The sequence below is a fragment of the Bos javanicus genome, chromosome 6, assembly GCF_032452875.1.
Source record: "Bos javanicus breed banteng chromosome 6, ARS-OSU_banteng_1.0, whole genome shotgun sequence".
NCBI lineage: Eukaryota > Metazoa > Chordata > Mammalia > Artiodactyla > Bovidae > Bos > Bos javanicus.
Genome location: NC_083873.1, coordinates 72,120,643 through 72,133,215, shown reverse-complemented (window position 1 = coordinate 72,133,215; position 12,573 = coordinate 72,120,643). Strand labels below are relative to the sequence as shown.

Sequence of the window (12,573 nt, the reverse complement as noted above, 5' to 3'; positions counted from 1 at the left end):
TTCAGATTAGCATGGCCCCTGCGCAAGGATGACACGCAAATTCGTGAAGCGTTCCATAAAAAAAAAAAAAATATATATATATATATATATATACATATATATATATGTAATTGTTCCAGAGATAAACGATACTTCATGCCTTCTGGCATGGTAAGCACTCAAGTAGACATCGGGTAGGGGGTCAAGGTTTTTTAAGACGTGTTTGAATGTCAGGACAGGATACTATTGAATATTTTAATATTTATTTTTTAAACATTTATTCATATAAACAAAATTTTGTTTATTCATGTAAGACCTGTGGCAGGTCTTAGTTGGGGCGGGGTAGGGGTCCGCTGTTTTTGCGATCTACTTCCCTGACCAGGATCAAACCCAGCCCCCTGCATTGGGAGGACCGAGTCTTTGTCACTGGATCACCAGGGAAGTCCTTGTTAGGTACTCTTGATGAGAATGACTGAACATTTTATTGAACGCCTGGTCTGGACTCATTTCTTGTCCGGATTCTACCAATTCCTGCCGCTGCCCTGCCCCGTCTTTGCCAGCAATCTAACTCATTCTTTTTCATCCCTCATTATTTCTGTTTTTTATCTTATCTGGTCCTAGGTTAAAAGTTACCTCTTTTGTTTTCGCAGACTATGCAAGTTTCCTCATTACAGGCTCTAATGGAGTTCTCTGAGCACTGCTCACTGTTTAAGGCCTCTCTCCAGATGGACTGTTATTTGCCTTGTTTACTGTAGCATCCCTAGTATCTAGCCCACATCCTGGCATATAGTTGGTACTCAACTTTTTAACTGAATGACTTTTTGCTTATTTCTCCCCTGATCTGAGTTCCTTGTGAACTGAAACTATGTCCAGCTCATGGCCACTGCTGTCTTTACTGTATCACCATGCTAGGTTAACAACTCTTCCCCAAATGTTTGAAGTTGTGAGAAAAGCTCCACTGAAAGTAAGTTTTCATTGGCTTTCTGAGGAAAGCCAGTATTAGCATGTTTGCAGGTCCTCAAAAAGGCAAAGCTATTTTACTTTCTGTTCCCTTAGTCTGGGAAACTATTTCCCCGTATCTTTGCATGGCTTGCTCTTTACATCCTGCCCTGCTTGCCTCAAAAACATTCCTCATACCCAATCACTGTCCTCTCACCTTGGTCATTCTTCATGTGCACTTATACTTCCTCGAACCTATCCGCTTTATCTTTTATGGTTATCCCAAATAAAATGTAAAATTTGTGAGCGTGAAGGCCTTGTCTCTGTTGTTACTTTCCTAGGACCTAGAATAAAATCAGGCAAAACATGTATTTCACGCGTGGATAAATGAATAAATCTTCACACAAGAGCTTATCTTTGTCTTTTATTTGGCTGCACTGTTTACATTTCAGAAGGCATTAAAGCAAAGCAATTTTAAGTGTGGCTTTATGATATAAACTAGTGAGTTATTTGGACACAATTTTTCTTCCTCTTTTTAACTACAAGCCCACAAAGTATAAACATCCAAAGGTGGCAAACCAGGTAGGTTTGTGTAAGTTACTTTTTAGAACACAGTTAAAATACTTTTAAACAAGTATTTACTCTAGCACTGATGAACTATACTACTGAGGATATATGTACTCTATTAGGAAACTAATAGTGAAAATTATTATGACCATTAATAAAGGTCAGTCCTACCCACCAGTCTCAATGTTTGACATTTTTATGTACTGCACAAAAACAGAGCTTTTGCTAGGTGGGGACAGAAGAGCTGAAATAGCAGCCAACAACTATAACAACTGTATTTAGAGACCTTAAGAAACCCAAGTTCAAAGATGTTAAGATCAAATCTTTTTAATTGTTCTTGTGATCTAACGTGATCTAACAAGATAGAAAACTAAGCAGGACATGATTTTTACAATTTCCCCCATTTCTAGCAGACAGCTAGGCATAGCACATCAGCGCATAAGATAAACAAACTGTAAAACTATATTTTCTCCTCTTTGGGAACTTACACTCCAACAGAGAAAGTACTTGTAGTCATTGTTGCTAGAGGAAGGTTTATTAGGGAAGGTTTAATGGAGACAGTGAAGATGAAGCCCTAGTAACACGATTTTAATGACACGACATTCTAAGTCTGAAAACTATGAGAAAAGCAAGTTCCCTTGATAGGTTACATCAGTGATTCTTAACCTACAAGACTATGGACAGATTTCAAGGGAACCCAGGAACCAATGGAACATACTGAGAAATTCTGTGCAATTTTCTAGACAGAGGATCAGCAGCGTTCTTATTTTCAAAGGAGTCTATGTTGCAAAAGAAACTTATTTAAGAGTTTATGTTCTAAGTCCTTGGACAGTCTTTGAAAAGGTCAGGTTGAGAATGAAGATCTAGACCAGGCTAGTAACAGAATTTGACCCTTGCTTGAGATTTTTATATTTTTTGAGGATGGATAAATGGTAAATTCAAGACTTGGTGATGAGTTAAAAATCAAAAGGTCAGAGAAAACTGCTGCTGCTGCTAAGTCGCTTCAGCCATGTCTGACTCTGTGCGACCCCACAGACGGCAGCCCATCAGGCTCCCCCGTCCCTGGGATTCTCCAGGCAAAAACACTGGAGTGGGTTGCCATTTCCTTCTCCCAGAGAAAACTATCAAGGATAAAATCAAGCTTCTGATTTGGGACAGTGAGTATAGCCAGCTATAGGCTTGGAAGATGGGTTAAGTTTGGAGCATTCAGAGGGAAATAGCTGAAAATACAAGTCCATAGACATTCACTATAAAGATGATTATTCTAGCACTATTTGTAAACAATGGAGTGAACAGGAAATACCAATAATTAAGTGAAAGAGTATTTGGTGTCTAGCCCAAGAAAAGGAATAATCAGGTCAATTATACCCTAAAGAGAACAAGTTAAAGTGATAAGATGCTAGCTTGTTAACAGTTGACAGGAAGGTGAAAAAGCACAGACAGTATAGGCCAGTGGCAAAAGTTTTCAGGATTTCATCTGTAGCGGAGACTCAGCATTGGGGGTTGGGGGGTGGTGTGGGTGGGAAGGGAGGGAGGGACACAGATTAATTGGTAAAAACTGCCCTCTTTTCAAAGTGAACATTTATAAATTTTTACATGCAAGCTTAAGGGCTGTGTGGACACTTGGATAAAACTTTAAACGATCTGTAAAATTCCTAGGCTGCATAATGTAATACTGACTTCCAAATATGGTTTATAGACTCATGATGAACTGTAATATTTCTCAGTAATAACTGCTCCTTTAGAGGTACATTTTGCTGGGTATACTGCCCAGGCTTAATACTATTAACAAGAAAGAACTAGTTATGGTCATTAACTGGGAGATTCCAATTTCTGAAAATGATGGTAAGCTGGGAATTGTTAGTCTGACTATAATATATATTAGAATGAAAAGAATTTTATGACCTACAGAGCCAAGTAAGATTTACTAAATCTTTCATTTGCAATGGCAAAGGTAATTACTTTTTTTCCCACTGGAAACTGCCTTAACAGTTAAGTTCTCAGAAGTTCTCTATATGGCGTCCTCAGTGCCCCTTCATCTTGTCTTTCTTAGCCCTAGCAACAATCTTGGCTTTTGTCAAAAAAAGGCAATGTCAAACCCAAACTTCATCTCTATCTATAGCTAAATACAACATCATTTTCTGACATAGTGACTGCAAATAAAAAACCATGCCCTTAGAATTTTGTTAAGATCATACTGTGAAAAAGGCCTATATTGTGCTTAACCACCCTAAAATACAACCATTTTACATTTCTAAAACTTATGGGCTGAGATGTAGAAAGTCAAGTAATAATTTTAGAGCTCTGTAATAGGACATTATTAGCATTTAGTAAATATAATTAATTATACTGTCTAGCTAATAATGATCATATGTGGGTAAGAGATTAATTTTGAATGTATAGTAATTTCACTCCTTACAAAGAGACATTAATAAATATGTACACATTTTACTAATCCATGAATTGAGAAAAGCATTTATTCACTTACAAATTTTATTTTTCTCTCAATGATTTAAAATCTTTTCATCTTGATTTTTTTTGGGCGGCAGCTATACCAGAATATTATAGTTTTCCTCCTTAAAAAAATGCAGTGATGTTCTTTCTTATAAACTGGCCTCTCTAATTTTCTTGTCAGCCTGCTTCAAGGAAATCCATGTGTTTAATACACTTGCTCGCAGTCGGGCCCAGATCAAATGGTTATTTAATCCAAATATCTGAGCAGCAAACTGAGCTGATCCTTCTGGAGAAAGGATGGTTGAACAGCCAAGACCTATTGGTTCAGAAAAGATGGAAAATTGAGCTGTAAATTAATAAAATGAAAATACCACCTAGCAAACTATTCTATATTCTCAGAAGCCACAACAGCCACAGACAATAAAGCTACTATATTATCCTTTTCTAAAGTAGGATCTGTGGATAGAGTTTCCATCTTTACTATCTGGAGTGAAAAAGTGATAAATATTCATCAGCCAGGAACAGGTATTTTATATACAACTATCATTCTTCTCATTGAATCTACTTGCAAAGAAATTTACCTTTTGCAAAGTTCTTCCCATATATACTATCCCTTTAACTCCCTGGTAAAAGGCCAACAGAAACAAAATAAAATAAGGCATGAGGTTAATTGGGTAGAATCATCCGTTCTTAGACAAACTTGAGGTATGTTATTTTGGTCATTTTCTAGCTATTCCTTTTGTCTTTGCACTTGAATCATTCTTAAGTGATAAAAGTCAAATCCAGAAAATAAGAAATATTAGATTATACATTCAATACTAATTCAACAGATCTATAAGACAGTAGAGTAAGTAACTTCTTAGGGGGCCACACATTGCTCAGGCAGAGTTTTGGTTTCTTCAGCTAAAGCCATGGTGGCCTTTTTTTTTTTTTGAGTATAGTTGCTTTGCAACGTACTGTAAGTTTCTGCTGTACAGCAGAGTCAATCAGTCATACATACACATGTATCTACTTGTTTAGATTTCCCTCCCATTTAGGTCACCACAGATCACTGAGCAGAGTTTCCTGTGCTATATAGTAGGTTCTCACTAGTTATCTATTTTATACATAGTAGTGTGTATATGTCAATCCTAACCTCCCAATTCATCCCATAACCCCCTTCTCTCCTTGGTAACCAAGTAAGTTCTTCAGTTTCTTCAGGTGGGACTATTATGTCATTAGAGTCAAGGACTAGATAGGTTATAGATCCAAAAGCTCCAATTTCCCTAAATACCCTTGGAATTCATCAGGCTCTTTGATTCTCATGATCCCCAATAAGAATAAAATATAAATCACAAGGATATTTAATTTGTATTAATAACTCAATTTATACCGATCCACTACTTACTATATAACTAATATCAGCCAAATTAAGAAAAGTCAGTCCCTATGGGGACATATCAGAGGACAGATATGAATGTGGTATCATGGTTATGATTTTAAAATTAGTCTTTATCACTTAGAAAATAAGTATTAAGTATAAAATGCCATCATCTCTCAGATCTGCTTTATATAATGCAGCAGGAGAGGGCTACAAATGCAACAAGATGTGAATTTCTGAAGCTGGGTAACAGGTATATAAAATTTCATTATGTTATTCTCTCTACCATTGTGTGTATTTGAAGCTTGTGAATAAAAGCTTTTAGAAGATTCAGTTATCTTACCACTGGGTAATCGAAGAGAAGACCACACATCCTGAGCTCCCCAGTCTGGAGTGAGAGGAGGACAGCTGATAACTGGATATGCAGTGTTACCAGACAACACCGGTCCTAAACCATTGCTTCTGCCTGCCACTGCCACAAATACAGTAGGAATTCCATCTCCTAGGTAAATGACAAGTTATAATTACACTAAGCACTCAAAAGAGATTTCAAGATAATTTTTAAAAAAGGGGTCCCTGTGTAGTAACTGCCTGAGTTCCTTTAACAGTAGTCTCTAGATAAAGCACTATATTAAGACACTATTATTAAACATATTCAAAATACAAGGTTCATCCTGCCACTTACTGGATGTCAAGTAATGAAGCAGCAAGAATAGTTTTGATGATCTTTGAGATCTGTAGCATTAAGGAGGTCTTAAAACACGGGTATGAGACAGAAAACGTTCAAAGGTCCCTTCTACTATTGGTGCTTTGGCTCACTGAAGCAAAGAATGACACCACCTGAACCAGCATCTATCTTGCTGTCCTTCAACCAGCAGGGTATGGGAGATGCACAGTTAATAGAGACTAGAGGCTGAGTGACACTTCTTGAAGAATTGAATTCAATAATAGAGTACCCAAATATTTAAGACCCTTCAATAAATTTTTTATCACATCTCATAAACATCTTATTCTTTCATAAATTCATAAGTTATTTCTGTTCCCTACAGCAATCTACTTGGAACCCAAAACTTTATGTTTGCATTTTTCTGGAGAGGAAGAGATCTGGTTTTTATTAGCTTATCGTAGAGGTCTGACCTCCATCCACCCCCCAAAAAAGCTCTTAAAAATTCAATAACTATACTCCTATATAGCAACTACCTTTAGAAGGAATATACAACCAATATTTTCTCCAGTTGAGAATCATTCCAGTCTATAGGGCTCCTTATTTTAGATGCAATCCCATCAAGACATTTCTTTTATATACTAAATTCTGAAATCGTTCTTTCATGTTTGACTGTCTCCCAGGAAAGGCCGACCATTAGATATCTGAGAGGACCTGCGGCTTCAACCTCAGCCCTTTCTTCTGTAATTGATGTGGGGTCTATTTTCTGTTACAGGGTACTAGAAACAGTGCTTGAGGGGATTAGGTAAGGACTAATTCTAGTCTTCATTTTCCTCCCATGCTTGCATTTTCAATTTTTTCTCTCCGATTCATTCTTCTATAAGCTCCTAGAGTACCTTAAAAATTCTGGAGGCAAACACCTTGAAAGTTTAAAATTTTTTCCCTTGGAAATGTGGAAAATTATTTTTCAGCATTATTAGTCTAAACATAAAATTTTGGGGCAGAATCAGGAGAACTTCCTGAAGTGCTCTATTTATTCAACATTTACCTTCATACTCAGCTTTAATCCTCAGAGTTTCATCTGGTCCTTTATGGGCAGAGGTGACCCTAAGTTCGCATGGAATGCCAAAATTTCCACAAGCCTTCTTAATTTTTTCACAGTGATTAAGATCGGAGGTTGAGCCCATCAATACTATAACCCTGCACTGACTTTCTGGTTTCAGAAGCAACTGGAAAAGAAAAACATGAATATGCAAAAGAAGGCAAAGATAAAAATGGATCAATATGGGAATGAGTACTGTAAGAACAGTTTACAGTAAAATTACAACCTGACACAGTATTTCCTTAAGAAACCAAATTTAAGACAAGCAGAACAAAATGAGAGGATTTATTTTTCAAAATAACCTCTCTATATAAAAGAAAGTGGCCTTCCTAATTAACACCTGATTAAAAACATCTGATTTTTAATCAGATAAATTGTTTACTATTATAATAAAAAATTAATATTCAGGAAGCTGTAAAATAGTTCATCGAAGATTTTTAGTACATTCTGTTTAACATGTTTTAAGGCATAATCAGCCAAGATAGAAGTCATGTTATAAATCTTTGTAAACTAGTTGTGTGGAATTCAAAACGCACGTTCCCATGGAAATGATGTTCTAAAAAGTAGTTATCATCCTTGGATAACCATAAACCCCATTCATTTTCCATGGAATTATAGCAATAATAAAAACATAAACTTTAAAGTGACATTTTAATGTCACATGGAGTTCCAATTCTATACTCTTGCTAGGGACTCCGAGTAGCAACAGAAAGGTGAGTAGGAAATATAAGGTTCCCCTGCAGGGGGCAAGGAGGAAAGGATTCCAGGTTTCCCAATAGTATTTGGAGGAAGCAGACTGGCCAGTTTCACTGCAGCGGGTTCCAGTGTCCCAGTGAGGATAGTTCAGCTGGGACATTTTTTTAAGTGCTCCTTTCTTTAAAAGTCACTGGAAAAAAGAAAAGCACTGCACCTTCTCATTTTTGCTTCTTTCTGAAGCAAAATTTTCTTGGAGAAAAATACATAAGACAATGAAAGGCTTACCTCTACTCTTTCTGCAACCCACTCAAAATTTTTCTTCACCATCTGTAGCCCTTCAGGAGTTACTTCCTTGAGATCACGATACGACTAGAAAATAAGAAAGCTTAGAATATAAATACCAGACATGCATGAGACCCCCAACCCCAAACACCCAGCAACTACATCCGGCAAGCAGAGAGGGTTGATCTGAGCCACCATTATAGAGACTCGTGACCTCACACCCAATTCCCACACCCAAGTCAGTTCGGAGAGTCAGAATTTACTGACTGAAAAGGAGATTGGGTAAAGTATTCTACTAGTAATATTCTTCCTATCTGAAATGACTTGGTTTCTGAGTTCAGGGTACAGATTATGAAGTTTGCATAGCAAAAGATGTATCTGAAAAATATATCTGAGCCTACAAACTCATTTCTTGAATTAGTCTAGAGAAAGTTCAGATAGTGATGAATTCTTGCAGTTTCAAAGATAACTGTTTCCTACACGAGCAATTATAATTAGCTGCCCTGACAGTTCTTACATATTAAGTATAGAGAAGATCTTGCCCTAATTTTGTTTTTTCATAGGAAAAAACAGAATTAGAGCTTGGTAAGATCTTTAAGACCTGGGATAGAGTTCCACATCTGCCACTTGCTCGTTTTTAAGAACTTTTACTCGCATTTTTTTGGGGAGGCGGGCAGCAATTATTCCCAGGTCTTAAGTCTTTGTTTCTTCGGTGCAAGATCCTCTTCTGGTTTAGGAACAATCTGTTCTTTTTCAGGAAGGATCATCTCAGTGTGGCAGGGAGCGCTCATACACGGGATGATCTGACCGCTGTGCTCACTTGCATGTGCTCAGTGACCAGAGAACCCACATCTAAGCTCTTAAGTTCAGCATTACCCTCGCATTTTTGAGCACGTGCACTAAAAATTCAGCACTCTTTTTGGGCCACTGACCCTGCATCCAGCCCCACTGTTTGGCCTCGGCACACCTACCAACTCCACCACTGTAACGATGGATGACACAGATAGCTTCCATAAAGGGACATCTTTCAGACTGGTGGCTTTTCAGATATGCATACCCTGGGCATTTTCATGAGTGTTCTTAACATGAAGATTTGAACCCCCTGATTTGCAAGATTTTGTAGAGTTCTCTGGGTCAAGTGAATAGCAAACCATTTTTAGAGGTCACCTCAGGTCAGGCCACTTATCAGACAAGCCCTGTCACTTACTTTTGTTAATTGTGAAGATATCTATCACCTTAGAGCCTTAGTTTTTAATTAATCAAAAAAGGGTAATATCTGCTCTGTGTGAGATAATAAATGAGAAATCTGCTTCATAAATGTAAAGTATTATTTCTATCCTTTTCTCCAGGATATATGATACATAGAAGATATTTATCTTTAAAAATAAATAGCAATCAACAACTTGGGCTCATGTCATCAGAAACAATAACTGCCTTCCTTTTCCTCCCATCTTCCCTTTCTCTTTTATCCCAGCCTGATCTTGCAAAGGATTAAAGCAAGCTTGAAGTATAACCTACCTGTTTGTCTTTTTGCTGGCTTCGGTCTCCTGATGGCCAGAGTCTCCAGGAATCATTATCAATAACATCAGCAAGAACAATTTCTCTGGTGATTACATCAACACCAAATTCAATCTAGAAACAGCATATCAACAAAGAGTTTTTCAAAACTACACTACTAAAGACATTTCTCAGTTATAATCTTTACTTTCAAATCTCCATTTTAGTTGTACCTTCATATCAACTAGTGTACAGTTCTGGGGCAACCAGGATTTCTCCAGTATTTCAAAAATAGCCTGCGTAGCATGACTCATGATATCCACTTCAGTTTGTCCTATAACAAGTCCAGCAAAGCAAAAATTTGCAGCAATTAGCTGTTCCTCAGACCACTGTGGATCATTATTGGCATCATCCTGAGAAAAAAGTATAGGAGTACAAGTAACTTAAATATAAATACAAAATATTTGAAATTTTCAGATAAACTGAGCATGATGAATTTCTCAGAAACATTCATTTTCATTAAAGATTTAATTTTTGTTTAAAATACTCTTTAACTCACAACATTCATTTTAAACTTTTCTATTTTCAATAGCTACTTTAAAATTCAATATTTTGGAGTAACTTATTCTAAGTCATAAAGTACTTTTAAAGAATTTGTTTTATCTATATAAATAATTTAAATAGAAGTTTATGATTTTTATTTTTTCTTAATCAGTCAACAGAGATGGTAAGAAGACCAAAACACATTCTACTCGAACAAAATCCTTCCAGAAAGCAACTTTCATAATCCCTTGACCTTACTTTTGGTAAGAATTTATACAAGACTATAAGTCTTCAAGAACGTTACTCGATAATTCAAGAGACTTCATACAATATAAAGAGATTGGAAAAAAAAAAAAATACTTTCATTTTAAGTAGTGTCCCAACTGTACATGAAGTTTTTCTTTTATGGATTCTTGATTTGTATAATTATAATCATAAGACAAATGCTTTAAACTGTGCATTCACTGATGCACAATGACACTGCTTCTGAAATAGAAGAAATATGCTTAAAAGCATGAAAAAATAAAAGCAGTTTCAGTAAAGAAAACCAATACAAATTCATAACTGTTGACTCCTACATCTTTTGATGTATGATTCTGCTTATAAGACACATTAACAATAATTTTCTGTATTAGACTATAAAAAGATCCCTCATATTAGTCTTCAACAGTAGATTTTAAAATTTACTGAATTGTTCCTTTTCTCTTCTTCCTAATAACTGCTAATTTCAATGTGTTCTTTTTATTCATCGTCTTGTTCCAATGTAAGGTAAATAGATTTTCAAAGACATTTTCTCCTAAATTTTTGAATTATCATTACTAACTGAAGTGTACATTCACCACAAATATTTCTGGAATGATAATTTTAGTATCAAAAACTTAAATAGAAAAAACAAAGCTTAAAGAGTATTTAAATCTTTTGGCTCTGTGATAAACTTGTTGCTCAGTTACAGTAAGACAGGGAGGTATAAAATAATTACCTTAAAAAACATCTCCACTTTAGGTGGGTAGAACTTATATCCTTCCTTAACACCAGGATTTCTTTTGAGAAAAGAACCAGTTGCTATTCTTCTACAAACCCATTCAATTGGAATCATTTCACACTTAGGTGCAATGAAAGCTGTCTCCCCACATTTTTTGGTGAAAGCAGTTTTGATACCTACATATTGATGACAAAAAGAAAAAAAAGCATTAAAATTATATTTAAAAAGTTAGATCTGAGGCATAATAAAACTCTACCCTTTATAAAAAACAAAACAAAAACTCTGTGTAGGGATGTGGGAGGGAGGTTCAAGAGAGAGGGGCATACCAATACCAATGGCTGAGTCATGTTGATACATGGCAGAAACCAACACAATATTGTAAAGCAATTATCCTCCAATTAAAAAAAAAAAAACCCTGCATAGCCAAACACATTACCCTTAAATGGCACTATCAAAAATAAACATATTTTTTTAAAAACAGGCAGAAGTAGGAAAAAAAATTTTATTATGGCTTTCTACTGCCTATCAAAATATTCAGGAATATTTCATTTTACATTGCAAGGCAAATTATATACTGATTCTAAAAATCTGAGCTCCAGTGTCTCTTCATTCATTCTTTCAAAAAATATTTGAGTGTCTTCTCTACCACTGTGCACCTAACTGCACAAGGCATGTAAGTACCTAAATGGCACTAAATTATCTCTAAATCAGATCTGGTGGCAGGACTGTCACATTCATTGGTCCAGTATTATATGGGCCTTGTAAAATACTAATTTATCACAATCAGATACAGCCCTAAATTTTGGACAGCATTTTTCTCTTAATATTTAAAGCAAATAATCCTTGAAAAAGGCATTCAACAGATTACCAGCAGGAACGCAGTGACGAATCTGGCAGGAACGCAGTGGCCAATCAAAGAAAATATTTGTCCCTCCTCTCTTCTCTGTTTCTCAAACTGTTACTAGGAAACTAAGATAAAAGGCTGCCTTGTGATGTTTGGGACTGGGGCTACTTTATGTGGTGGCCTTAGAAAATAACTTCTCTAATAACAGTTACAATATATGATACGCTCTATGTTGCAGCAATTCCATATGTACACAAAAGGACTGAAAGCAGGGACTCAAAACAGGTATGTGAACACCAGTGTTCAGTATGCTCACAATGTTTTGGCTATTAACAGGAACCAGAAGGGAGGAAAGGACCAGAGTATCCAACAAGAGATAAGTGGAGTGGACAGACGAAATGTAGTTTACACACAATGAATTACTACTCAGTTACAAGAAGAAGGACTTTCTGATACATGCTACAACATGGATGATTCCTGAAAACATTATGCTAAGTTAAGTAAAGGTTAAAACTGTAATTCTACTTACAGGAGATACCTAAAGTAGGCAAATTCATAGACAGAAAGTAGGACAGAGGTTACCTGGGGAGATTATTGTTTAATGGATCAGAGTTTCAGTCTGGAATGATGAAAAAGTTCTGGAAATTGATAGTGGCAATGGGTT

The 12,573-nt window shown here is 36.1% G+C and overlaps 1 protein-coding gene and 1 pseudogene across 5 annotated transcripts in view; one reads left to right on the top strand and one right to left on the bottom strand.

The window, feature by feature from the left end:
• Nucleotides 1-2: 2 nt before the first annotated feature.
• On the top strand, nucleotides 3-63 carry LOC133250134 (U6 spliceosomal RNA; annotated as a pseudogene).
• Nucleotides 64-1,329: 1,266 nt separating this feature from the next.
• Nucleotides 1,330-12,573, bottom strand: part of PAICS (phosphoribosylaminoimidazole carboxylase and phosphoribosylaminoimidazolesuccinocarboxamide synthase) — a 47,369-nt gene continuing 36,125 nt past the window's right edge. For all 5 annotated transcript variants that reach the window (XM_061420243.1, XM_061420244.1, XM_061420246.1 and 2 more), the window contains 7 exons: nucleotides 11,063-11,241; nucleotides 9,774-9,953; nucleotides 9,562-9,675; nucleotides 8,047-8,130; nucleotides 7,012-7,192; nucleotides 5,643-5,801; nucleotides 1,330-4,255 (listed from right to left, as the gene is read on the bottom strand). In XM_061420243.1, coding sequence (XP_061276227.1) covers nucleotides 4,089-4,255; nucleotides 5,643-5,801; nucleotides 7,012-7,192; nucleotides 8,047-8,130; nucleotides 9,562-9,675; nucleotides 9,774-9,953; nucleotides 11,063-11,241 — 1,064 coding nt within the window. In that variant the 3' untranslated portion in view covers nucleotides 1,330-4,088. The remainder of the gene's footprint in view (nucleotides 4,256-5,642; nucleotides 5,802-7,011; nucleotides 7,193-8,046; nucleotides 8,131-9,561; nucleotides 9,676-9,773; nucleotides 9,954-11,062; nucleotides 11,242-12,573) is intronic.